The sequence below is a fragment of the Malus sylvestris genome, chromosome 8, assembly GCF_916048215.2.
Source record: "Malus sylvestris chromosome 8, drMalSylv7.2, whole genome shotgun sequence".
NCBI lineage: Eukaryota > Viridiplantae > Streptophyta > Magnoliopsida > Rosales > Rosaceae > Malus > Malus sylvestris.
Genome location: NC_062267.1, coordinates 22,859,255 through 22,887,129, shown reverse-complemented (window position 1 = coordinate 22,887,129; position 27,875 = coordinate 22,859,255). Strand labels below are relative to the sequence as shown.

The window sequence follows — 27,875 nt, the reverse complement described above, 5'->3', positions numbered from 1 at the left end:
GATGTTCATGATTTGCCTCTTTAACCTATTGTGTTCTGAATTTAAACTCTCCTCTTTTTCCTTACTATAAATTATTATAGATTTGAATATCGCTTGTGATAAAATTAAATAAAATAACAAATCATTACCTACTATTTGAGCCTAGTCACGTGAATAGTGGACTAGTTGTTTAAATAGGCATTAAAGTAATTTGTTGTACGAGAATGTTGAGTCTCGGCCTAGGCCTTACAAGGCACACCCTACCCTCTACCGGTAGATGGCAAATAACAAATGATTTTGACCTGATTGTGTGCTAAAATTTAAGCTTGAACTTGCATGTCACTAGAACGTAGTTTTGTAGTGTTAAGCACTGGTGAAGCTACATAGGCGCAAGAGGGGGCAACCACCCATTCTCTCGCCGTAAATGAAGCCCATGAGCGAGCAACCGCCCCTCTGGTCCATCGGAAAACTTGTAGGTAGCAGCCCTGTATTCTTCTGTTGCCGCACAGGCCCTGCTCACAGCAGCTTCTTGTTCTTAGTGTGATGCGAATGTCGGCTGCAATAAGACAGCCATGGTTGCAGTTGCAAAGCTTGGTGCGGCATGACTTGCAGATTGCAGAGTCTGCATACCCACCATCGGGAAGAAGAAGATGAAAATGTTAAAACCTATTTTTTATAACTTAATTACACGAATTTTGCTTACATTTTACACATGGCAGTAGTTACTGCCATTCATTTCGCCACAACCAGGAGAACATCACATAGAATTCTAATGGTACTCTAATTGAAAGAAAATTACACCTATAATAAAACCCAAGCAAAAGTTTCCTGTTCACCAGTAGTAAAGAATGCCCTATATACTAATCGACAAAATAAAAAGAAAGAAAGAAAAGAATACTATTATATTATTGTATTTCTTTTTTATTTTTGAGGGTACACACTATCATATAAATATACACTCTATTCTTTTGTTTTATATCAAGGTTCTAAAAAACGCTAGGCGGGGCCTAGACGGATTTAGGTAAATTTCTTGTATTTTGTAAATAAGTGCATATTGACACTTATAAAAAATTATACTTGTATGAAATCCATGGATAAGATAATTAAAAAAATGATAAAATGCAAAAAGAGTATCCAACAAGTCCAAATTTTAAAAACACATTAAGCATATATTGTAACATCACATATCGCCCACCGGAGTAATCTTTAAATGTATATTTCCATCCCTACCTAGCACGAGGCCTTTTGGGAGCTCATTGGCTTCGGGTTCCGTCAGAACTCCGAAGTTAAGCGAGAAGGAGGCCAGAGCACTCCCATGACCCACTGGGAAGTTGCTCGTGAGTTCCCAAAAACAAAATTGTGAGGGAATGGTAAGCTCAAAGTGGACAATATCGTGCTACAATGGTGGAACGGGCCCGAGATGTGGTGGACCCGGGCCGGGACGTGACATATATGCCATATAACCATAGTGAGGAGTATTGTAGGATAACAAATGTACAACAAGTTCACAATTTTAAACCACTTAGGCCATCTCCAACCGAGGGCTAGCCAGAGAGCTCGTTTTAGCCCTCTGGCCCTCCAAGATTCTCCAAGATATTAATATTTTAATGAACAGTACAGGGTCATATTTGTCTCCGTCTCCAACCGAGGGCCAGAGGGCCAGAGGGCTCGTTATAGCCCTGTCACAAAAAACTGTCTCCAACCGAGAGCCAAACATAATTTATTATTTAAAAACTACAATTTAAATAATAAATTTTGTAAAATAGAAGTTATACGAAAAAAAATACGAACCAAATTTTGTAAAATATAAGTTTGAAAATTATCAAAAAAATTGAAGGATAGATTTTTGAAAAAGGAAAGAAAATATGAGAATTGAAATGGTGTAGGAATGGTGAAATTTTTTTGACAATGGTTAATGAATGGTTTAGGTATTTATAGGAAAAAAATAGAATTTAAAAAATAAAAAAAAAAGCCCAATAAACCTAAAAAAAAAAAAATATATATATATATATATATATATATATATATATATATTTGAATCCAACGGTAACTGGCGCCAGCCATTGGATTCAAAGTTGTTCATACTATTCGTGTCGATTATAACCGACACTATTTGCAATTCAAATTACTATTAGTGTCGGTTATAACCGACACAAATAGTAATTAATAATATTCTGCTAGCCGTTACACTTATTCCTATCGGTTAGAACTGACAGGAATAACAAAACATTAAAAAAAAAAATTAGCCAGCCACTCCGATCCCGTGGGGCCCTCCCAGATTCCAGAGCCCTCTGCCCTAGCCCTCAGTTGGAGACGGTTTTCGGGCTATTTTCGGCCCTCTGGCCCCTTCGGTTGGAGATGACCTTAGACTTAGATAGGATTTTTTTTTAATTTTTTTTTATTTCATTAAAAAAAACCGTCTAGCCCCGCCTAGGCCGCCTATAGCCCATCCGATTTTTCCAACCGATTTGCAAGAAAACGCATCGGCTTACCACTGCCTAGGCCGTTTTTTAGAACATTGTTTTATATAAGTTGCAAGTCACACATATACAATATAAAATAAATTCATATGAGATTCAAAATATATTTCATAATGCATCACGAACTCGTAATCACTTGAACTTTTATCTCATACCATTAGATGATTTACCAAAGTACTAAGGAGAATTTTTCAATATATATATATTATGTTATATAATAAATATGCATTTATTTAGGGTGCGTTTGGTACGCAGACGGAACGGAACGGAACGGGACGGAACGGGACGGGACGGGACGGAACGAAGGTGTAATTTTTGAAAAAGACATGGGGTATATTTGTCTTAAAATGGTAAAACATTGTGTTCCACAGACGTGGAACAAACCCGTTCCAGGGGGAGGTGGGACGCAAAAACACCCAAAATCTGTCCCGTGGAACAACCCGTTCCACCCATTTTTGGCGCACCAAACGCGGGACGGAACGCCTCGTCCCGTTCCATCCCGTCCCGTCCCACGTACCAAACGCACCCTTAGGGAATTGTTATTGGCACTTCAAAAATCTTATTTTGCACTCCAAACTTTGTATAATTAGTAAGAAAATTACACTTGTGAGAAGTGTAGAATGAGATTTTTTGAGTGCTGATAACAGTTCCCTTTATTTATATGATATAATAAATGAAGGCTCCGTTTAGGCTCTAGGCGTTAGGCTTCAGCCCGCCGCTTGACTAGCGTTTAGCGTTTTTTGGACCTTCCTCATTATATATTACGTAATGGAACGATACTAAAAAAAATGACACTTGTATCCTCCTTCAAATACGGTTAGTGCAAATCCTCCTTTGAATATTCCGAGTACTCCAAGTTCTCCTTTGACTATTCTGATTAGTCCAGATGCTCCTTGAATATTTTAAATAATTCTCGATAAAATGAGGTTACTGAGTTTGATGAAATATTGGCTAACCTTCTTGTAGACCTTGAATGGTTGTCTAAATCCTTTTGAAACCTTTTACCCTTTATTAAATTTCGGCCCTCCTGCTAATAATTTCTGGCTTCGCCACTAGTGCTAAGTGACAACTATTGATGAATTAACAAAAATTAAACATGTTAGATTATTGTCAAGTTATCCAATACAAGTCTTCATTAAAACATGTGGGGTAATGGTTTACTAGTAATATAGTCCATGCCGTCTACAGTTCTTATACAAACTTGTACGATAGTTTAGGGACGTGAAAATAATTTTAAAAAAATGATTTTTCTAACCTCCCTACTAAACTTAGACCTACAGTCATGACTAAGGTCTAAAATATCGATATTATTCCGATATTTACATCGAAATTTTCGTGTTTTTGAACTATCGATATTTCTGATATCATCGATATTTTAGACCTTGATAGGAACTCTATGCGGTACTAAGTCACTCATGTATTTTATCATGCAATGTATGAAGTGTAAAATATTTTACTAATTCATTATATATAAATGATTATGGTGTGTTTAAACTTCTTTCATTAATTACTACATATTTTCTACACTTACAATGTTTGCCAGCTCGCTATATAATCAACTTAAATTAGTTAAATCCATCATGCAATGCATTTCCTTTCAATTTTTTTTTTATGATAAACTAATAGATAATTAACTAAATAAACATCTTGCAAAGTTTCAATAAAAATTTCCAAGTTTTTCTTACAATTTTCGTGGTTTTTATTCAATTTTATCGATATCGATAATATCCCGATATTTCCATGAGACTAATGCCACAAGACAACATAAAAAGCTCTTAAAAATAATTTTCACCAGACTAATCATTTAAGGTTGCATCGTCATAGCATTTGGTACCACCAATTGACAATCCATGGTTGACAATCCACCTATGCATGTGTAACGTTAACTTACATAGGGTCATAACCATGACAAACGGCCTAGTAGCAAAGTGCAAACATCAACATTTTAAAGGTAAAAAAAATGAGGTGGGTTCTTGTAGATTGTAAATATAATTGGTTGTGATCACAAATAAAATATAATTATTAACTAGCTTCTTTTAAGCTTCGAAAGAATAAATAATTATAGGAAATTTTAATAAAAAAAATTTCAGTACTGTTCATTTTAACACTAAAAAATCAATCTTGATACTATTTACTTTACCCTTTATTTTGTACTTATCGTTAAAACTCAAAATTTTCAAATCATTTCATTAGTTTTTCTATAATTATAATCTCATTAGTTTTTCTATAATTATAATCTGCCACTGAGTTATTCCCTTTTTAAGTAAGAAAAAAACTTTAAGACAGTCGTAGTTGAAAACCGTCTGTATATTTGACGATTCTTCGTTTTGATAAAAAAAAAAAAAAAAAAAAAGTAGAAAAAAGTGAAGGAATGTTGGACTAACTTTACATGCATACCCCACCCTTGATTGAAAAACGTGTTCTCTTTACCGTACAAATTGCATGATGGAATCAGTGGCAACGGGTCACAACACCCTTATCATGTAAAGAGCTTTAGATTTTGTTTGACCGTAATAGTTTGCACAAGAATAATAGTTCAAATCATAAAACTCAATGACACACACACTATCGCCGGGTGGTTTTTGAGTGTAATGGTTTTTATCTTTTTGGGGAAGGATAGGTGCCTCGCATGTAGTTATTGCTAAATAGTTAATTTCGCTTAATCTTTCTTTATTTGAAAAAGAATAAATGTATAGTATGCAGTCCTATTACGTTTAGTCGTTAAATTCAATAATGTATGTCATACATGCTCCAAAATTTTCAAACCGTCTCATCCTGTAAATGATCAAATTCCATAAAGACTTCATGGAAGGCGGGAGGTGTAAAAAAATTTAAACGAATGTCTTGATGTATTTGAACACTTGATTAATAGTATTATCCCATAGATTTTTAGGAAAACTAATGAAAATGATTTGAAAACTTCGAGTTTAATCAAAATGAAAAAAATGTGTTGTAAGTGAATAGTACCATGAGTGACTTTTTAGAGTAAAAATGTTATTTTCGTTAAAAGTGAACGGTACCATGAATGTTTCGTTAAAACTCTCTAGATTTTTAGGGTCAATTACGGGTATTTTAATGAAGGGGTTTTGAGTTGTTTTTTTAGGGAAGATACAAAATGAGGATGATGGAAGAAATTTTTTGAATATGAACGTTAGGATAGTGCTGAACTCATTCCCAACATGGGATCTAAATTAATTTGAAATTTTGGGTGTAACATTTGGCATGTTGATAAGGCAAGTGTAACAGAAATTTTGACCAGATGAGAAAATATCTAGTTCCAAAATGCTAACATTTATTTATTTTCGTAAGTTGAAAAATACCCACCACCATTAAATACATATGCCATGTCATTACACAACAAATGTTTAATCCCTACCAAACAAATCTGCAGGTGTTATTATCTCTATTTAGTATTTAGTAGGGATTATTATTCATCAAAAGGTGGTAAAAAAAAAAAAAACCAAAAAAGGGATTATTTTGTACTAAAGAAATTATATAATTGCATTAAAAATCTTCCTATTTGGAATTGGAATTGTGTCTGTTTTTACTGTCTAAAAAGTTTAATAATAAAACACCATAAAGCAATTTACAACGTATAAAAACTAAAAATTGTTTCCCATAAAAAAAAAAAAAATTTAATCTTGCTTGCATGACTAGCAATGTAACTAGAAGTAAACATTATAGGTTGATTTTTTTTTTTAAACTTTGTGATACGACTAAACCAGCGTTTTGTAATTAGCAGAAGCATAATTTTGAGAAAGATAAGTGAGATCAAAGGTCGAGAGATGCTTGGCTTGCATTACGGGTCGTGTCCCTTCTCTTCTTTTAAGTGAAGAAAGAGACCAAAGAGAGAGACACACACACATTTGTTAATTGCTTCTTTTTTGTTCTCGACTTGGGACCATAAAAATCATTTCTTTTATTTTCTTTTTCTTAATTCCTTTTTCCTTTATTTTTAATTTTCCTAAAAAAATAAAAACTTTTTTTTTCTTTTTCTAATTCCATATAAATAATATACGGTCCAGTCCAGACTTGTCCCTACTCGTCGACTGCCTGCCCCCCCTCAGAAGATTATCCTCATTTCCCATTCCCCACCACTCTCCGACCAAAAACCCCGCTCCTCCGCCACCCCAGATATTTTCAGATCTACTCAGACCACACAGAGGAGGGAGGGGGAGAGAGAGAGAGAGAGAGAGAGAGTCTGCTGCGTTTGTATGTAATTTTGTGTTGTTTTTTGTTATGGATAAAAGCTGTCCCTCTTCAACTACTGATTCAGCTGCTCACACTACTGCCGCTTCCAGTGGCAGTGGCGGTGGCGGAGGAAGCTTCAACACGACCACCAGCAGGGACAATTACCTCAAACACCTCAACAAGCTCTCCCACAAGATCTCAAAACCCACCACCACCAACACCCAAAACACCTTCCTCAAAAAACCCAACTTTGAAAACCCACCGCCTCCTCCTCCTCCTCCACTTCCTCTTCCTCCCCAACAGCAGCAGCACCAGCCGCCGGTCTACAACATCAACAAAAATGACTTCCGCGACGTCGTTCAGAAGCTCACCGGCTCTCCCGCCCACGACCGCTTCTCTAACCCGCCGCCGCCCGTCCACCAGCCCAAGCCCCAGATCAGCTCTCGCCTCCAGCGCATCCGCCCTCCCCCCCTCGCTCAGGTTAACAACCGCCCCCCTCCCTCGCTAGAATGCGCCGCTCCACCCCCAAACGCCAGCAATCCAATCATCCCACCCATGGGATCCGCCGCCGCTCACTTCAACTCCATCGGACGGTCCACAACCCCTCTCTCTCCCCTCCCTCCTTTCCCAACCGTACACGGAGCGGCTGAATCCCCCGTCTCAGCCTACATGCGGTACCTCCACAACTCAATCTCAGCCGTCGATTCTAACAACCAGAAGTTCTCGGGATTCTCGCCGCTGGCCCCACTTGTCTCGCCGCGCTGGACCAATCTGACGCCGTCTCCGCGGCAGAATCAGCAGGTTGCGCATCCGCTGCAGGGGATAGGTACATCAGCGAATCAACAACCGCAGACAACGACGGCGATAGCTTCACAGCCACAGTTCGCTATGCCTCCGTCGCCGCTTCCATTCGGGTGCTTGAATTCGCCGCGATCCACGTACCCATTGCTTTCCCCAAATCAATTAGGGTTTCCTCAGCTGCCGCTCTCGCCCACAGTGCCTGCACCAAGCCCTAGGTGGAGAAGTTTCTAAAGTTTCTTCAGGTAAGTCAAGCTTCAAAACACAGTCGTTTAGGGTTTAGGGTCTTTAATTTTCAATTTTATAAAAAAGACAAGAAAGACATGAACTTTGTACATTCTGGGTTGAGGGGTTTATTCAATCACCGGTGGGTGGACGGAAAACGGTCCATCGCCGTTTAAAGTTAGGGCATTATCTTTGTTATGTAAATGGGATATATGAGAGTGAAAGATATGTAGGTTTGTTCTTTGTTTGTTATCTGGATATTTGGGGTTTAATCAAAGGTTAGAAATGTTATATATACAGAATTTGTGCTGCTAAAATATGCTTTTGTTGTTAATTATCTTAGTTTTGTGAACTTTCTGCATATCGATTTGCTAATTGGATGCTATAAGCATGTCTGGCTCATATATATTTGCGAATTTTAATCGGAAGTTGCTATTGGCATTCCAAAATGGTCTGATAGTAAAAAAGTTACCATCTGCGCTCCGTCAAGTGATCCTTGTGTTTTATAACGGAGGAGTGTATATGACTTCTTCGGAGTTCCAATGACAGTTCCCCTTTTGAATAAACCAAATAGAAAAAAGAGTGATATTGCAGGTATCATCACGATTTGTGCAATACATGGCAACATGTTCATCCTATTTTGGTGCTAAGTTGATGCAATCTATTTTTGGCACCTAATTTGCATATGCGATGAAACTCCACCTCATTGTTTGAATTTCATGTTCAAACAAAACTTGTTGTTTTATGTTGAAAAGGGCCATTCCCTTTCTTTGACCAGTTGGGTGATGGATGTTGATAAAACGTATTAATTGGAAACACGAGACTTCCAGGTGTTGTTGTCAAGCCTTACTACGCTAGGAGTTCATGTAAAAAATTAAAAACAGTTATGTTGTTCTAAGTCGTGAAGGACCCGATAAGTGCTAAGCTAATAAGTTAAGGTTTGAAGTGAATTTAAGGATATTAAGTTGTTGAAGATTGGTGAGTGATTAGTGTAGACACTAGGTTTTGGATTCTAGTGTGATTTTGCAGATGGAGTGTGCTAGGAGATCTTGTACATGTCATGCTGATTAGGTATAAGTATAACCAACCAATAGGAAATAATTAAATGAAATGGGGGAATGAAGAACTTAATAACTTAAGACTTCCTCAAATGCTTTTCGACTCACCATTAGTTGGCCTTGTTCGTTCGCAGAGTTCCCTACTTAACTCAAATAGCCATAGGAGAAGCTGACCTAGACAACCTAGCTAAGGTTCTCAAACAATAGTTCCATTCCCCTTAAGTGCATTGCAGGCAAATCCTGTTACTACTAAACCTGGTTAAACCTCTTGGTTTGTGACATAATTTCACTTTCCCCTAGCGCTGCCGCTGGTTTTCGTCTGTTGTAGCCCTTATTTGTCTTTTGTTCTTTGGCCTTGACTTACCCCCTCCCCCGTCCTTCTTAGAATTCGACATATCTGATATGTTCTGGATTTTGTTCGCACACATTTCATTCGTTGGAGCTTTGGAATTCTGAAATGTTTTTGTGACACTAATTTGATATCTTGTATATTCGGAATCAGCAAATGTATGCTTTGCCCCGTATGGAGGAGAATTCTAAAGCATATAACTTGTCATCCTATAACTGTCATTTTTTTGGCAGAAAATCTTATAAGACCTAGGAATTTGTTATTACTCGATAACAACCTTTATATGTTGTATTTGGAGCAAATGCTATTGTTTGACGAGGACAATTTAATTCTTGGATGTTGCAACTAGGTTCAATGAACAAGTGTTTTTTTGGCAGACAACGTTGCGGCGGTGTTCCTTTCCCTCCCCATGGAGTGCATTGTTTCTAGCCTTCTAGGGGCTGTGTCTGCTTTGGATGCACTGAAAGAGGCTGTGTGATTCCCTAGAGTATTTTCAAAAGTTGGAAGGGAATCACATACCCGTTTTCTGAGTAACCAAATGCCAAACAAGACGCCACTTAGTACTACGGTTCAGTGTTATTCCTCTTCACTGGTAAGTGAGGTTTTAGGTTCGATTCTTGCCAAAGACGAATTTGGACCACATTATTGTTAGAGCCTATTGTGAGGCTTAGCCCACTTCTTCACCTCGTGCGATTGATTGGTCATCTTAGTATGTTTCGTTCAAGACTTGAGTTCCTAGTCTATAAGCTCTTTACATTTCATACCAAACTTATTAATATTTTACTCTTTTTCGCTGCATGTCGGATACGTTTCATTGCGAATTGACCAAATGCGTTTTATTGCGAAAGTTAACCAAAGAGTCATGGTAGACAGCTTCTATGCGTGATGAAGGTGCAAGGGTGAATGCTTTTCGAGCGAATGTTGAGCATAGGTAACCGAAGTAAAAAAAAAATTTGATTGTTTAAAATTTTGATGGATACAATACATGTACACTTTTGATGACCCATTTGCATATGTTTGTGGAATGCTCCACTATTAAGTCATGGATTAGTGACGGGGCAACAAACTCTATTGTTTGTTTTCAATTTCAAATGTCATGGTTCATGATCGGATTGACATTAAGTTGTTGACCCCAAAAAAAAAACACGACATTAAGTTAGGCATCAATCATTTCTCACAAGACGGAAAACATGACATTAAGTTAAGCATCAATCATTGCTAATGAGACGGAAGGATTCCTTCGTGAAATTGATTCACCACATGACAAATATTTAACAGACGAATCATGTACTATTTAAATACGTTACAATCATCTATGCTATCAGTGTCGCCAATTGAGACTAATATCAGTTTCACGAGAGAAATCTCTCCAGGAGACGACCTATGCAAATAGATTCTCTAGTATAATTTAGCGACTGCGATCGATCTAAGGACGAAAGAAGTGCTTTGGGGATGTTGAAAAGCAGGCTGTGTTTTAATTAAAAATAGCCTTGGCAAACATATTCCTAATTCCTCTGGACATACACATAATTTCGGGGCTTTGTTTAGTATTTGCTTTGGTCGTTGTGAATTTGGCCACTAAAGATATTTTTAGTGTGCTTTTAACGAATTAATTATATATACGTGTTATATTGTGATTTTGAAGCACTAATGAACCTACAATAGTCTTTGTGTGTGCTGCTGCATATACATGAATAATTTCAAGCTGTAACTACAACTTTGTACAAACAAATTGACAAAGGAGTCATAGTAGACAGTTTAGATGTTTGGCGGTGACAAACACATTGCTTAAGGCACACAAGTGAACGTTCTTGACTATTTGAGTTATGAGCCTGTCTTCAAGTGAATGTCGAGCATAGGTCATGGGGCACATCCCCAATGAGTTTAGCCTGTGTGTAAGAGCAAGTCCATCGATGATTTTTTGCCATGGCTAGGTCACAAATCCAATCCAACATTCACCTCCACCCATGATAGTTATTATTCACAATGGGGGAAAAGTGGTAAAGAGAAGCCGAGACAATTACTATTTAAGTGAATAGTAACTGCCATGGTAGTTATTATTCACAATGGGGGAATAGTGGTAAAGAGAAGCCGAGACAATTACTATTTAAGTGAATAGTAACAGCCACAAGTCCACTCCTAAATCCAAATTCATCATATGGGTGGAAATGCTCTAATGCGAATCCCTAAATCAGAAATTTAATTATCTATTAAACAAAAAAATTGATTATTTAGTATGTCAATTATTCAAGGATGTGTTATCCACACATCTCTTTTTATTTCTCACACACCTCTCTCAACCTCGGTTGTCAGATCAAATGAATTCAAAAATATCAAAGGCTAAAAGTTAACAAAAGGTGTGTGTGAGAAGTGAAAATATGTGGGTAGATAGCATAGCACCACCCTTATTTAATATTTAGATGGATACACGTACACATTTGATGATGCGTCTGCAAGCATGCTCCTCTGGTCTATCTCTAAATCATGATTAACTTAAGAAGAGATTAGCCCTAATTGACAAAACAAACAAACAAAAACCACTTGACACTTATAGGTGGGAAGTATTAAGTTCAACTCTTGTAGATGACGAAATTGATAACAAATTACTATAACTGATTGATTGCTCGAACATGCATACAATGCATAAGAGAAACAGTTGAACTTCAAACACGATGGCTTCATTTACACTTCCCAGAGAGGAAGACCCTTTTACAAAAGCATGATTAGATTTTTTTTTTTTTTAAACAAACGATATTATCTACACAAAAGGAATGAAGCAGACTGAGCTTCATAATGAACTAGCAATAATATGATTTAAATTCATCTTTAACGAGAATCGAATCTAAAACATCTCGATGTAAAAAGAAATACCACTACACCTTAATATTAAGTGCACGTGACTAGATATTAAATGAGTCGTGATGGCTCTTCATTACCCAAAAGTGTGACGAATGACTGAAGATTAAATAAGTTGTCCCAATCCGAGCTTTAGACGATAAGATAAGTATCAATGACGATAAGATTAATAAACATATCGAAGATCTGATATGATTAAGTCAACAGATTGTATTAGATTAACTATTAACTAATACATTGTTTATTAGGCAAGCCAATGAGGATCCATGAACCGTATCCGTTCATCGGACATCGAACGGTCAGAAATTATTTTAAATTATTTTATTTAAAATTGAATACAAACAGTATCTAACAAAAATTGATTACACGATTTACGGTAAACAAACATGATTCACAAACCCAAGATCCTCGCAAAGAAGATCCAAAGAAGATCCGGATTAAGGCAAGCCCACAGGCATCACTGTCTATTTCATGACATAGGAGCTACGAAACCGGGCACACAACTACAAGTTTAGTTCGAGAACTAGTATTGACAATTCAAAAAAACTCATCCGACACTCCTCCAGCTCGAACGTTTTTCAGAGTACCGATAACAAATCCTTTCAGTTCTAGTAGTTTAGGTAAAGTTTCACCTCCAGTCTATATGTATCCATTTTTTAGCCAGTAACTACTGTAGTTTTACTAAACCACAAATTCATACAAGACTTATATCCTTCAAACAAGAGAATGCTGGGGTCATATGTCACGCAACCACTCATGCCCTAATTACACTTCGTAAACTACACGACTTAAATCGTAAAATTTAAAACTACGTGGACTAAAATACGTCACCCGAACTACAGGGATCAAAATCATTATTTGGCCTAAATTCATATGAACCTTAACATTTGTGGATGGTATCAAAAGGTACCATGAATGTGTTGTGTCCTAATCAAACAAGTCCATTTTCATTCACAGGAAAAAGGGGAAAATCCCTTCACAATCATGTAAAAGTAGATAACGACCAGTCTCCATGAACAACAACAAATCATAACCCAAAGACATCAATGACGAGTAAAATTATATGCGATATTAATCAAACATGATGGAAATTCAAGACAGATATTTCAAATCCCAATTCGAAAACACAGAACTGAAAAAAACAAACTAATTAAAAAGGAGAAAAATAAATAAAGGAAAAGAAAAGACCGGTGTTTGTCAACCATTGAATTGGAAGGACAAGAATGCCTAGAATCGGAATAGGATTTGAATTAGCCAGGATTACCTTCTCCTATTAAAAACATATAGAGGAGAAGCTCAACCCTAATTTGCAGCAATGAATGTTGCTCACTGCTTTGGTTCTTCGGTGGGCTTGGGTGCTGCTGCTTCTTTAACCTCGTCAGCCGCATCATCCTGAAACAAGAGCATGTACAATTCAAAATGAGTCTTCGTAATATCTCAGAAGAGCAGGAGGATAGAAGAGACAGGATCAATATGATCCATATGAATACCTGCATGTCAGAGGTCCACAGGGTCAGGTTATCACGGAGAAGCTGCATTATCAAAGTGCTGTCCTTGTATGACTCCTCTCCGAGAGTGTCCAACTCTGCGATCGCCTCATCAAAAGCCTGGCAGAAGTCACAGATCAAATCCAAAGTTAAACAATGTTATAAGTTCCTAAATTTTATGCTTATCTGACACGGTGTTATAATCAATAAAATATCAAAGCCATTCACCTGTTTGGCGAGATTGCAGGCGCGGTCGGGAGAGTTCAGAATCTCATAGTAAAACACAGAGAAGTTGAGAGCCAACCCCAGGCGGATTGGGTGTGTTGGTGCCAGTTCGGCATTGGCAATGTCCTGAAACACATGAAACACAGAATCCATTTACAATCGAGCAATAAATTGATTCATAATCAACGGTATAATAATCCAATCCTTAATTTTTCTGCACTGAATTTAAAAAATGATGAAAATCTGAACACAATTCGCAATCTATTTGTTCCGTCGTAATTAACCACAATGTCTACCAATCCAATCCATTAAAGTGATTGCATACAAAATGATCAGTTGAGATTATTACACAATTTGGCATTTACCAAAAGAAATTAGATTAATCTGCACGAAAATTTGAGCTATTTGTTCCATCTGAACTAACCATAAGTTTAATTTTACGACAAGATGATGCAGAAGATTGACATATAGTGAGTTTAATTGGATTCGCAAATGAAACCCTAAATCAAATAAATAAGGAAACTCTAAGCCAATGTGATACCTGAGCGGCCTTGTAGGCCGAGAGGGTGCTCTCGGCGGCCTCCTTGCGCTCGGCGCCGGTCTTGAACTCGGCAAGATAACGGTGGTAATCGCCCTTCATTTTGAGATAAAAGACCTTGGAATCGCCGGCGACAGCGGAGGGGATGAGCCTGGAGTCGAGGAGCTTGAGAATGCCGTCGCAGATGTTGGAGAGCTCGGTCTCGATCTTGGATCGGTAGTCACGGATCGTGGCAACGTGGTCGTCGTTGCCGCGGCTCTCCTCCTTCTGCTCGATGGAGGAGATGATGCGCCAGGAGGCACGGCGGGCACCGATGACGTTCTTGTAGGCAACGGAGAGGAGGTTGCGCTCCTCGACGGTGAGCTCCTCTTTATCGGCGGAGGCGGAGACTTTCTCGACGAACTCGACCATCTCCTCGTAGCGCTCGGCTTGCTCGGCGAGTTTGGCCATGTAGACGTTCTCTTCGCGGGGGGAGGGGGTGGTTGCCGCCATTGTTGGTCGATGGAGGGATCGGATCTGGAGATCTCAGAAGGATAGTGTGATTTTTGGTAGGGGGAAGAAGGAGAGGAGAGAGGTTTGAGGTTCGAGGGGAAAGGGGAAAGGGGGGTGTTATTTTTGGGGGGTAGTGGAGCGATAATTGCGTTGGGAGGAGGGGAGATGTGGGCCGTTGGATTGGTACCGGCCTTGTTTCCCAATTGGATGGTGTGGAAGCGGCAGCTGGCAACGCACTTTTTTTTTTTTAAATTTTACTTTTTTTCATAAATGCTTTTGGTAATAATAACACGGGAGTTTGATTTTTGAACTGGAAAAAAGGTGCGCCTTTTTATTTTGAATGGCAGTTGGCAGAAGCTGGCTTTTGATTTCCTTTTTGATTTCTTGAAACTATTTTTGTCTTAATAATTGTCTTTTCTTTTCTCTTTTTGGGAATTAGAAATTTCTTGACCCTGAAAAATTGTGGCAGTATGTCAGAGCCATGTATGGTCGGTCTTGAGCTTTTTGGTGCCCAAAACAAATGCTTAAAATGTGTTTTATTTTTCATTACAACACTCTGGGAGAATTATTAAGCACATGCGTAATTGGCTCAAGATATCATAACGTCTCAATAGCATCTCATGTGTCCCCACAGAAAGGCAAAAATGGAATAATGAGGACTAGCAATGATGTTCAACTATGTAAATTTCTTTCCTTTCCCCATCAATGATGTTACAATACGATATTCTAGAGTACTCTACTAAATGGAGCGGGAATTCAAACTCCATTGCAAGAAAGGTAGTGATTTGAGGGGTTGGAAAAAGCTTGAAAAAGCGCATTCGTCTTAGTTCAAGATTCAGATGGACAAGAGGAGAATCAAGACAAGGGGGGATGGCTAATTCCGAGAATAGGAAATATCCTATACCCTTCTTCGACTATTTGACCTGCTCCTTGAAGCAAGGAAGGGAATGAAGATGGCATAGAATGCCCTATTAGCAAAAAAGCCAAGGGCAGGGCCATCAAGTAAGAATCATACCCAAGATTTTGAGCGCCAAAGCAGAACTCGTTATTAGAAAATGAGAGAAAAACAAAGCAATGCCAAGAGCTCCGTCAATCCGTTATTCAATAATAGACGAAGCTCTTTCTTTATCCTTCACCACGATTCTCTTCATTTTCCACCCTTTACCTAGAGAAGGATCATCGAAAGACATTCAGCTTTGGGATCCAAGGAGAAAGGCATGATTCAGTCATCTAGGAAACTTCCTTTATGAAGGCTTAGTGAAAGCAAGAAAGTGAGTTTAACCTAGGGTAAATAGTTTGGTCAATATTGACATTTCGAACTCATTTCAAAATTTTTGCTTTGTTATTCCCATCATCCGGTAACCACATGATGATCCACAAGAAAGGTGGCAGGATTCGAACCTATGGCCGGCCCACCCCTAACACGCTGGGTTGGGTGGCGGGGTTAGCACCCATTGTCGCCTCTGTACCCAAAACAAATGCGCTGCGTTACCCAGCTTGTAACCTTGTCCCCTACCCCTCTTCTGGTTATGCCATTACCAATGGCAGGTAACCCCATGCCCAATAGATATATAATTATATCTATAAACTAAGAAAATCCATTTTTTTATCCAATTGTTCATTCTCAGGAAGAGGAAGATGCATATAGAGCAAATGCCTATTCTTTCCTTCCGTCCGTTCTTCCCGAAGTGGGCGAATTGCATGTAGAGATCCGCAGGGGCTTATAGTTTAATTGGTTGAAACCTATTCTAAAACAACCAATGCATAATTTGCTCCCATCCCCTATCTCTTAAAGCTTGCTTACTACCATTTCCCCTCACTGCCGCTTGCCTAAACGAATCGGTCATATTCCTAATAACTTATCCAATTACAACGTGTTAACCGCTATTGCACCTTTCTTTTATCAAATCTCATAGACATGGTCTAATCATGAGGGTACTGTTTTATCAAGGAAAAGTATGTGAGTCATAGGAAGTTCACTACTGTTATTACTCACATGGATAACAGATAGCCTAAAAGAAGACTAGAGTTTGCAGCGGAAATGATTGTGAATGCATTGCAAGAAGAAAAATAAAAGAGAAACTTCAGTCAAACAAAGAATCAAACTTGAAAAAAATGGAGGGTTTGGATGAACACAAACCTGATGACCTTTGCAGAAACGACCCCGATGAACACAACAGCACCACATGTGATTCCAACATTCACTCAAGAGGAAGTAAGGATTCTCCTTCCTTCCTGTGGAAGAGGATCCTCTCCGGATCCACTTTCTGGGGATCTTAGGGATCTCTATATCCTAGTTGTCCATCGTACATCGTGCGGCCAGTTTTCGTTAGGTACTATTTGTGTTTAATTTTAAATAAAAAAAGACAAATGATTTCTGACTGCACGATGCACGATGAATAGCTAAGATGTGAAGATCCCTAGGATCCCCACAATTTGAATCCAAATGGGATCCAAATCCCCCTTATTACCATTCGTTTTCCTCTCTCTCCTCTCACACTCTTCTTTTTGTTTTTTTTCTGCTACATAAAAAATTTAAAAAATAGATGTTGACGTGACTTAATCGTAACCTTTTAAATAGGAGGAGAAGGAAAGGGAGTGAGATTAAGAGGGGAAATAATCCTACTTAGTGATAGAGAATGAAGATGACAACATGTTTTAAACCAACAGTTACGTTATCTTAGACTTTGTAGTTAAAAAAACTGTGGTCGCTCGCCATTTGATCTTAAGTCAATAATGTGTGATTATTTAATTTATGTTGTTTAACTTTTTACTCTACTGTTGTATTAAGATTGAACATTGGGTAATCATAATTTTCTTAGACCATGGAGTCTAAGAAAACAAGACTCTTAAAACCAAATGTAGATCATTCTTAAAAAAAGGAAAATAAAAAATGTGACGGTCTGAAAATTGATACCAATTAACAAAACTTTATAATAGTTTGTTTGATTATGCAAAGGTGAGTGACTTTGCATGTGGTTCAACATCTTGATGAATATAGTGTTGGGTTTCCACTCATGCGCCTTGGTTCGAAACTTCCTCATCCCCTAACTTATTGTAATAGTTTTGAACCTTCCCCATCTCCTTAACTTATTGTAATAGTTTCGAAACTTCCTCATCCCCCTAACTTATTATAATATCTGCATTTCTCTCTTTGAGTTTGCTAAAGTCACATGGGAAGTTTACCCTAATTCTCAGCCCATATTTTTAATCTATATATAGGCACTTCAGTACTATGGTCTGATGGTATTCCTCTTCACTTCTAAGTGAGAGGTTTTAATACCCTGAAAATTTAAAATACATGGTTATGTGGAGTAAATTGAGAATAAATGATTTATGGTTATGAAAAATTTAATTAAGAACTTTTAAAGTTTGTTTTCAGAAATTATTATAATTTACATCGTAAAATTTATTGATAAGTGAAAAGATGAAAATGCCTGTAATGAGATGTGTTGACTTTTGTTAACCTCGTGGTCGTGACACGTTTGACATATTAATTAGTATATTTGAATAATGTTTGTCGCCACAAATGTGTGAGTGCAAATTGGGTGCTAATTGGAATTTCGACGAAGAAGTTGCGGATTTTTAATCTTTTAGTTGATGGGCAATATAGTAAATTGGGAAAAAGGAGATTGTTCTAGAAGGGAGGAGACCTATTTCTTCTTCCAGGGAGGGGGGATGAAGGAAAAAGGAGGATGGGGGCTGTTCGTGTTTCCGTTTTGGGCTCCCCTAAACATAAATCTTATACATCTTTCCTTTAATCATTGATTTTGACCAACCTTACATCTTAACTCAAGTCCTTGTCAAGCCTATCACGTTTGTCACCTCGATTTTGCTAGAAATCACCAAACAAGGCAGAAGTTCGTAGCTTTGTTTACAGGGAGACTTATCAGTGTTCCTCCATGGTAGCCTGAGCATGTTCTTCTTCTGCTTGGGAAGACCTCGAAATAGAAAGATCTGATGCCACATCAGATACACCCCTTGCTGTCTTAAGTCATGTTTGACTTTGTTAGTCCTTCTCCCCATCCATTGGCTTTTCAATCGATTTAAGTAATTCTAAATTTAGGAGAGCCTGGAGGTATGCATGTCAATCTTCCTCGTAGATTAATATGAGTTATAAAGTAAGCTAGCTATTGTATATGTATATATGCTTGAATTCTGACCACGAGGTTGAAAGCTTGGACGAATTAACGAGTGGCTAGACAATTGTAAAATGGTTGAGATAAATAATTAATTGTAGAATTATGCTTACATTCTTAGTCTAAGAGAATACAACAGAGACGATGATACTCAATAAAATACTTAAACCATGATCACCTGATTCACTTGTTTGAACCTAGTTAGTGATTGTTAGTCACTTGATTGATTTTCGGAAATGAGTTAAAAATTGATTTTGTGAACTACGAATGGCTTGATCCCTTCGTAGGGTACGTAGGCAATCTAACGAGTTTAGATGCAGCCACAATAAAATAACTGAGATTATTCTTTTCTTGAAATTTGGCTAAGAAAAATAATTTGGGTCTATCTTAATAATTAGCTTCCGAATTAGAAATTTTGGGTCGTTACAGAGGTTTTAGGTTCGAATCTCGTTGATGGCGAATTCGATACCAAATTAGTTTGCCCATGATGTGGATTAGCCGAATTCCCCCTCCTCTTAGTGTAAAATATATCGTTGTACTAAAAAAAATCTATAAGCAAATGTTGTGTGCACAATTTCTTTAGTTCAAAGCTTTTTTTGTAGCCCATCAGAAAAAATTATAGTCTAAAACATGCCCCCTGGTTTAGTGACGCAAGTTTGTGCTCAAAGACCTCTCTATTTTCTCTCCTTATTTATCATCGTCATCATCATAAGGGTGTAAGAAATTCTACAACAAATGAATACGACCAGCAATGGACTGCAGAATAATGAAGAAAAGTAAAATACAAATGTTGTATGAAGCATGCAATGTCGTATTTTCGGATCCAAAGGCGCTCCCAACTTTCCAACAAATCCAATGGCTGAAAAATCTCCTTGGTATCATTATGCTTTGCTTATTAGGTTCATCTTAGAGACTATACATTTTTATTAGTTTTTATGGGAAAGCATATAGCTCAAACTTGTATCAAATGCAGGCACATTTGAAGCCATAGATTTTGAAATCAATGAATTTGATTGCGGTGGATCTCCATCTTCGAGTCTAAGGAGCGACATGTGAATAGTTTTTGGGCAAGGCATCTCCCAAAATCACCTACATTCATGGTCATGAATGTGAATTTCTCTATAAGTAAATGAATAACATAGTCTGCATGTTTCTTTGTTTTTTCGTGACAATTATATTTAACAGTCTGATAACATAACATATAATTATGACCAATGAAAAGAATGTAATGAGCAGATAGACGTGTTTTGCTTCCCCGTTGGCGCAATGCTTCCCCTTCACGATCACCTTGGAATGACAGTTTTTAGCAAACTCTTCTACGGTTCTGTTTATGTTAAAGCTTACGATTGGATTAAAGTGGAAACTTCTACTGGCTTATATGTGATGGATTGCAGGCTTATATGTGTTGTTAGTTAGAGCGCACTCATTGAAAATCCTAAAGACCCTATAAACGTAAGAAAAACAATTTGGGTTTACGACCTTTTTCACCATTAGACCATCTCCCACCATTGCCTAAAACCTAAAATTTTTAGCCCAGAAAATTTAGGTTTAAACTCAGAAACAACTTTTCTACTCTAACCCTTCTGGCCTATAATTTTAGCCAAGATTATTAAAGAATGAATTTAGGATATTGTTTTTAAATTAACTTAAAAAAAATATGTAGACTATCCTAAATTAATTTAACCTAAAAATATTTAAATTCTGATAAACATTGAAAAATCACTAAATCGACACATGAAACTCATGAAACACTATAGAAGAATATGAAACACATGATAGAGATGTATAAACACAAGACACATGAGCAAACACATGGTTTTGGAAGATGGTAGAAAGAAAAATTAGAAGAATTGTAGGAGAAAATTGAGTTTTGTGTGGATGTTTCAACAAATATATAGGTATTTATAGAGATATAATTTTTATAATTATTTTAACCGTTGAATTTAAATTTGGACCGTTAGATCTTTTTTTTTTACTATTAGATTTGATCATATTTGATTTCAGTCGTTGGATTCAATAAATTTATAAATATAAACAAAAATCTTAACTAAATTAAATGTGGACCATTGGATAACCAACAACCCATTTGAATGTGAGTCGTTGATTAACCAAAAGAGCCATTCTACTCAGTTTTATTGGCAGACAAGTGGGAGAGATACCCATGTGGGTGGGGGCTCCACCATTAATCTTGGCATAAATCTAGCTTTTTTTATAGGTTTTAGGTCCAAATTAAAACTTAGGTTGGAAATGATTGGGGGGAATAGAAGGGGAATTATAGGTTTTAGGCCATAGGTTGGAGTTGGCCTTAGAATGGAACATAAATTAAACATTGCATGTACCAAAACTGGCTAATTCTGTTCCTTTCTGACTTCTTGTTGATATACTTTATATGCGTGTTCTGACAACGAATCCTCAGTGTGCGCTACTCAGTTCCAGATACTGTCTGAGTTTCCAAGGAACATAAACATCTCTTATCTAAAATATTCGCAGCAAGCCTCTAAAAGGAAAGGTAGTAGCTTTTACTTTGGTGCCGAAATTGCTAGATAACGATTTGGTTACACATTTCTTTATGAAATTATATGTTCACTTTAGCCTTCTCATCGCGGTCACTACTTATCTCTTTGCAACAACTAACAGTCCCGGAAGTTAAAAGCCACCCTTGGTTCTTCAAGAACTTAGCAGTGGAATTGCTGGAAGAAGGAATTTGGTAGTGATATGATATAAATACTCCAGCTGAGAGCATTGACGAAGTTCTATCAATAATACAAGAGCAAAAAAAAAAACCTTTAGAGGTCCTGAATGCTGCTGATAGGCCTCATCCTTGAAGCAGTAGCAATAACAGCACCATGAATCTTTGACGATTTGGTTGTCGATGTTGAAGATATTGAAACAAGTCTTACGTGTGAATTTGGGGCCTTCTTGTGACTTGTTCTAATACATGGCCCTTAGTTTGTGTTACTGACTTACTATTAATTTGTGCCAAGAAAATAATACTTCTAAGCTAAGGATTGGGGTAGACATATTTTCGGACGGATCAGATTACAATCAAATTAACATAAATTCCAATTTATTTCTAAATTATCTTCCACTTTATTTCTAAGTTAACATAAATTCCAATTTAGGAAAAGATAAAAATTTCAGATTAAATTAGTCGAAGCTGGAATTTTCTATGCAACTCGCACCCATAGTTTATTTTTATTTTTATTGGTGAACTAGATGCTTCATAACTAGGGCAAAGATGCCAAAAAGATGCATAGAAAGCCTACATGGAGGCAAACAACTAAATTAAAGAATAAACACCAAGTAATGTAAAGGATCCAAGAGTCATTGACGTCGTATCTAATGTTAGAAATGTCACCCCTTATACTATCGATGACCGATCTAGGGAGGGCAGGGGAGCCCATCGTTACATAAGATATGAACAAGGGAAGATAGAGGTTGATTAACCCAGATGAAATCGCACATTTCCCTGCAACGCCACGACGCTAAAAAGTTAGCTACCATATTGGCTGATCTTGGGATCCAAGACCATGGACAATCTTGGAAAGTTTTGCCCTTCCTTTTGCTCTTCACCACAATGGGGAAGGCTTCCCAACTGCCTATAGTTAGCGTATTCCTAAGGCAAGAAATTGATTCTGACGAATCAGACTCAATAATAACTTAACTCCACCCCGGGAGATACCCAACTCGCATCCATGGAGGATCCTCATAGCCGCACTTATGGCCTTAACGTTGTATCTACATGCAGCTAAGAAGTTACCCTCCAAGTCCCGCGCCACCACACCTGCAAAACTTGACTTCGTAGTTGCCACCCAACTGATATCCACGTTGATTTTTATGAACTCCGGACAAGGTGGGGTCCAATGGACTGTAGAATCAGAAGTAGGATTGTTGGGCAGTGAGCTAATGAGCAGTGGGCAAGACGCCTCAGTGAAGGCTCCCACCATGGTGGATATAGCTGCTACAACTTGTCTTGGGTTGATCGATAGATGACTGAAAAAAGCGTTGCATCTGGCTTTCCAAATTTGCCAGCACGTGAAACCAACATAAGACAACTTTCTTCTCACCTCTTACTTTAATCCACTAGCAGAACCTAAGATGTCAAGAAGCCAATTGGCCTATGTAGTAATTTGCTCATAGTTAATTTTGAAGTTTAAAGCTCCGCCGAACCATACCAACTCTACCCAAGAACATAGAAGGAAAATGTGTTCCACCGACTCCTTATGCATATTGTATAGGGCACATAAAGGTGATGGAGAGGATTTTCGTTTGAACAAATTTGACATGGTAGCAATAGCCGAATGAAAGGTTTTCCACATAAAGTATCGAATTTTTGGAGTGGTCTCCAATTTCCATACCATCTTCCAAAGAGAATTAGGAATGGAAGCAGAAGACGAGGACCCCGAGGTTCCCACGAGCTGATTTCCTAGAGTGGGCCCAGTGGTATCTTGATTTGAGAAAAAATTCCCTTTTTATCAAATGGCCACATCAGCCTATCCCGGAGCAATGGGTCACCAATCTGGGTCTCAAAAATTGCTTCATATTCCTCATTTGAAACAAATGGTTTCAAGAACTTATTATCCCACTCACCATTTGCAGAGCAGATTAGAAAGTCAACCCTTGTATTGCAGCAGACCTGTACCACGCCCATCGAAGAGGGTCGACCCAAAGGAATAGAGGGAATCCATCTATCAATCCACACCCACACCTCGCTTCCATTCATGATCTGCCAACGTGTTCCCCCAAGCAAGATATCTCTTCCAGCTAGTAGGCTAGACCAGGCCCAAGAAGCTCTCTCACCCCTTTTAGCATCAAGGAAATAACAGTTAGAGAAGTAGCGAGCTTTAAGCACCTCAGCCTACCTGGAGTTTGGTTCATTAATTAGCCTCTAACATTGCTTTGCCAATAGGGCATCTTTGAAGTTCATAAAGCTTCTAAAACTAGGTCCCCCATTAGCTTTTGACCAGCCCAATTCGAGACCTAGTGAATGCGATGTTCCCCTCATTTTTGCCCCCACCAAAAGTTAGTGATCATAGCATCTAACTCATTGCAAAAAGTTGTGGGGAATTTAAACAGATTCATCGGGTATGCCGAAATAGCTTGCACCATTACCTTAATCAGCATCTCTCGCCCTGTAAGTGATAAAGTGGATTTTTTCCATCCTTGAATTTTTCCTAGAAGTCGCCCCTTCACGTAGGCCAATCCACTTTTCTTTGACCGGCCCCATATAGCAGGAACTCCCAGATACAAACCAGGGTCCTTGATAGGAGCATATTTATGCGCCTTAGTTAGTTAGTTCTTATGCATTTATGTTGTGTTTTCTTAGTTAAGTTAGTCTTTTAAGCTATTTTCATGTGTTTTCAGGTTTTAGAGACAAAGTGAGCAAAAGGATGCAATTTGGAGCATTTTGGAGCAAAATTGGGCTAAAATGGAGTTCATGCACATGAAGCACAAGGGATGAACGAATTTGAGGAATTGGTGAAGCTAGGAAGGCGTTTCAAAGTTGAAGAATTGAAGATACAAAGTTTCCTAGTTGAAGAAGGAAATGACTTGAATGAAGGATTCCTAAATGAATTGGGATTCCTAATCACTAAAGGAGTCCTAATTGAAGATGGATTCCTAGATATATGAAGTTTCCTACTCAAGCAAGGTTTCCTACATGAAGAAGAAGAATTAAAGCCAAAGAATCAGCTCAAGATAAGGAGTATTATCCAAAACCTCATCCATAACCTTATCTTAGCTTATCTTATCCAATCAAACCTTATCCTATCCTATCTTATCCTTATCCTAAACTATCCACATTCCAGCCATTTAGGAGGGTTTCTAATTAGATTAGGATGCTTAAAATGGGATTTCTAGAAGACCTTATCTTATCCTACCAAGATGACACCTAAGAACCTTTCTAGAAGCCTAAAAATCTGCCTTGCATTATCCTTCTAGAAACCACACTTTGTGCCGAATTTTCTACCCTATTTCCTTTAGGATTTTGGTTTCTAGAAGCCTTATCATTTCACACTCGTTGTGCTGCACCTTATCTCCCAATCCCTTTGGGTTTTTGACTTGTTTTCCTTATAGGATTGGATGTTATTATCCTATGCAATTTAGGCCTTTAAAACCTTGTCCTTTGCTACCTAGGAGATGGGATTTTCAGCCTATATATACAACCCATTGCCGCACCCTTTCACTCACCACCCTCTACCAGATTTTCACTACACCATTCACCAATCATCCCTCATTGTGCCGTGAGTTTGCAAGGAGAAGAAGGAAGACAACTTGGAGCCGTGCATGCCATTCAAGACGTTGGATTGTCGGAGCGTTTCTAGGTGTTTTCTATCTTTGTTTCAATGTTTAAATTTATTTATCTTTGTTTGTTTGCGAACATGAGGAACTAATTTCTTTATAGTTAGAGGGGAATTCAAAGCCATGATCATATGTTTTATATGACTTGATTTCTTCCAATTATGATTTCATGAATCGTGAATGTGGTTTACTTATCTATTTGATTGATAACATGTTTATGTATGTTGATTGAGGGTCGACACTTAGTTTGCATGCATGAATTTGATGCTAGAGTATAAGGGAATTTCACCTAATCGTTATTAACTTATATTCATAAGTAGTAAAAGTCGCTAGTCACGATTGTGTTAAGTAAATCCTAGGCAAGAGTAACATGCGTATCCCATAGTTATGAATGCCTCGTCAATGCTTATGATTTCCATTGAACTTAATGATCTTTGATATGTGTCTCTATCATGCGTATTCCATAGTTAGGGTCCTTGATAAGAATAATTTGGTTGTAATGCGTATCCCATTCAATTCAATAAATCTAGGGAAATCTGAGAATTAATTGGTCAATCTAGTTAATTTGGGGCATTGTCATTCAAGGTTTATTGAAAGAGTAATTTGAAATCGAGTCGTATGCATATGTTTCATGTGTGGAGAAGGAACCTTCTAACTAGCCTTTCACCATCTTAGTTTTCATCAAAACGTTTTTGTCAAAGTTTATTTTCAAAGTTTCTGTTTTCAAAGTTAAATTCGTCCAAAATCAATCCCCCTTTACTTAGTTGAGTCATAGTAGTTAGAAATCACTTTAGTTTGTGTTTTTAAGTGTCTTAGGTCAAGTTAAAACCAATTTTCGTCCAAGTTTGTGTCTAGTGTTCAAAACTGCCCAGATTGTGGGTTTAAGGCAGTTTTGAGTGTTTTGGTTTGTTTTGGTGTTTTAAAGTTTAGTTTTGCATTCTTTGAGTCTAGTTTAGTGTTTTAAACTTGTTTTTACGTATTTGAGTCAGTTTTCAAGTGATTTTGCAATCCCTCCTAATCCCCGGTTTAGAACGATCCCTACTTACATACTTTGCTACAATTGATAAAAAGAGGGTTAATTTGTGTGTCAACATAATTTTCACATCAGTCCTCCACCTTATCCATCCCAAGAACGCCGATCAACTCATCTGCCAATACCACTGGGACATTTCCCTCGAAGATAACACTTGACTTCTGCAAGTTAACTTGTTATCTTGACGCCGAGCAATAAGCATCAATTAATTGGACTAGGTTTCTACAATTTTTCTTCTTGGCCTTCAAAAAGATAAGTGTGTCATCCGCAAAAAATATATGGGAGATAATCGGGCCATAGGGGTTCATTTACACCCTCTCAATTCTCTTCATGTCGCATGGCTGTTGTATTAGAAGTGATAACACTTCACTCACCATCAGAAATAAGTAAAGGGATAAAGGGTCCCCCTGGCGAAGACCCTGCGATGGAGTAAATTTGGAGTTGGATTGTCTGTTGAGGAGAATGGCCAAGTTCACCAATGAGATACATCCCATAATGAGATTTCTCCATCTACAATCAAAACCCATCTTTTCCAAGATTGCCAATAAAATGTCCCACTCCACATGATCATAAGCTTTGTGCATATCCAACTTGATTCCAAGCCTGAACTTCCGTTTTGTCTTTCTCAATTTAAGGAAATAGAAATTCTCATGTGCAATACCAATATTATCTTGTATTTGTCTTCTAGCTACAAATGCATTATGAGTAAGGGAGATCAAGGCCGGTAAAAGCGGTTTGAGACGGTTTGCCATCATCTTTGAGATGACCTTGTATGAATAGTTGCACAAGTTAATAGGGTGGAATTGAGAGACATTTTTAGGATTTTGCACATTGGGTATCAACCAAGGTCTAAAATATCGATATTATCGGCGATATTTCGCCAATAATATTGTTTTTTTTAGAGGACGATATTTTCACACTTATCCACTTAATTATCATCAATATATCGATATTTTTGTCGATATTATCGCGATAATATCGGAGACGATATTTTCAGCATTTTAATACATTATTTAGGCAATATATCGTGATATTATCGATAATATCGCGAGATGAAACCCAAAAATACTTGAAAGGGGCAATACTCTCAACGATAGGACTTCTGGAACCTGGCTCTGGCACCGTGACCACCGAACTTCTTAGGCTCGCAGCGTTGGGGATCAGCGACGAAGAGAGTCATGTCGTACTTGACCAAGATGTCCTTGACGAGCAGAGCAAATCGACATATTTCTGGTAAAACGCCACGAAGGCCTTGGCGATGCTCTGACGGATGGCGTAGATCTAGAAGGTGTGGCCTCCACCTTTGACTCGAATCCTTACGTCGACGCTGACGAAGCGTTGTCGTCTGACCATGCAATGTAGAAAGTGTAAAATATTGTACTAATTCATTATATATAAATGATTATGATGTGTTTAAACTTCTTTCATTAATTACTACATATTTTCTACACTCACAATGTTTGCCAGCTCGCTATATAATCAACTTAAATCAGTTAAATTCATCATGCAATGTATTTCCTTCCAATTTTTTGTGATAAACTAATAGATAATTGACTAAATAAACATCATGCAAAGTTTCAATAAAAATTTCTAAGTTTTTCTTACAATTTCCGTGGTTTTTATTTAATTTTTATCAATATCGATAATATCCCAATATTTTCATCGAAATTTCCGTATTTTTAGACTACCGATATTTCCGATATCACCGATATTTTAGACCTTGGT

General features: G+C 37.7%; 2 protein-coding genes across 2 annotated transcripts; one reads left to right on the top strand and one right to left on the bottom strand.

The window, feature by feature from the left end:
- Positions 1–6,554: 6,554 nt before the first annotated feature.
- Positions 6,555–7,990, top strand: LOC126633217 (VQ motif-containing protein 9-like). Its single transcript, XM_050303791.1, has one exon. The coding sequence runs from the start codon at positions 6,699–6,701 to the stop codon at positions 7,680–7,682; it is 984 nt and encodes a 327-aa protein (XP_050159748.1). The 5' UTR covers positions 6,555–6,698; the 3' UTR covers positions 7,683–7,990.
- A 4,993-nt stretch (positions 7,991–12,983) lies between these two features.
- LOC126633218 (14-3-3-like protein) lies at positions 12,984–14,807 on the bottom strand. Its single transcript, XM_050303792.1, has 4 exons — positions 14,190–14,807; positions 13,652–13,774; positions 13,427–13,543; positions 12,984–13,328 (listed from the first exon to the last, which is right to left on the bottom strand). The coding sequence occupies exons 1-4, from the start codon at positions 14,676–14,678 to the stop codon at positions 13,263–13,265; spliced, it is 795 nt and encodes a 264-aa protein (XP_050159749.1). The 5' UTR covers positions 14,679–14,807; the 3' UTR covers positions 12,984–13,262.
- Between the last annotated feature and the right edge of the window lie 13,068 nt (positions 14,808–27,875).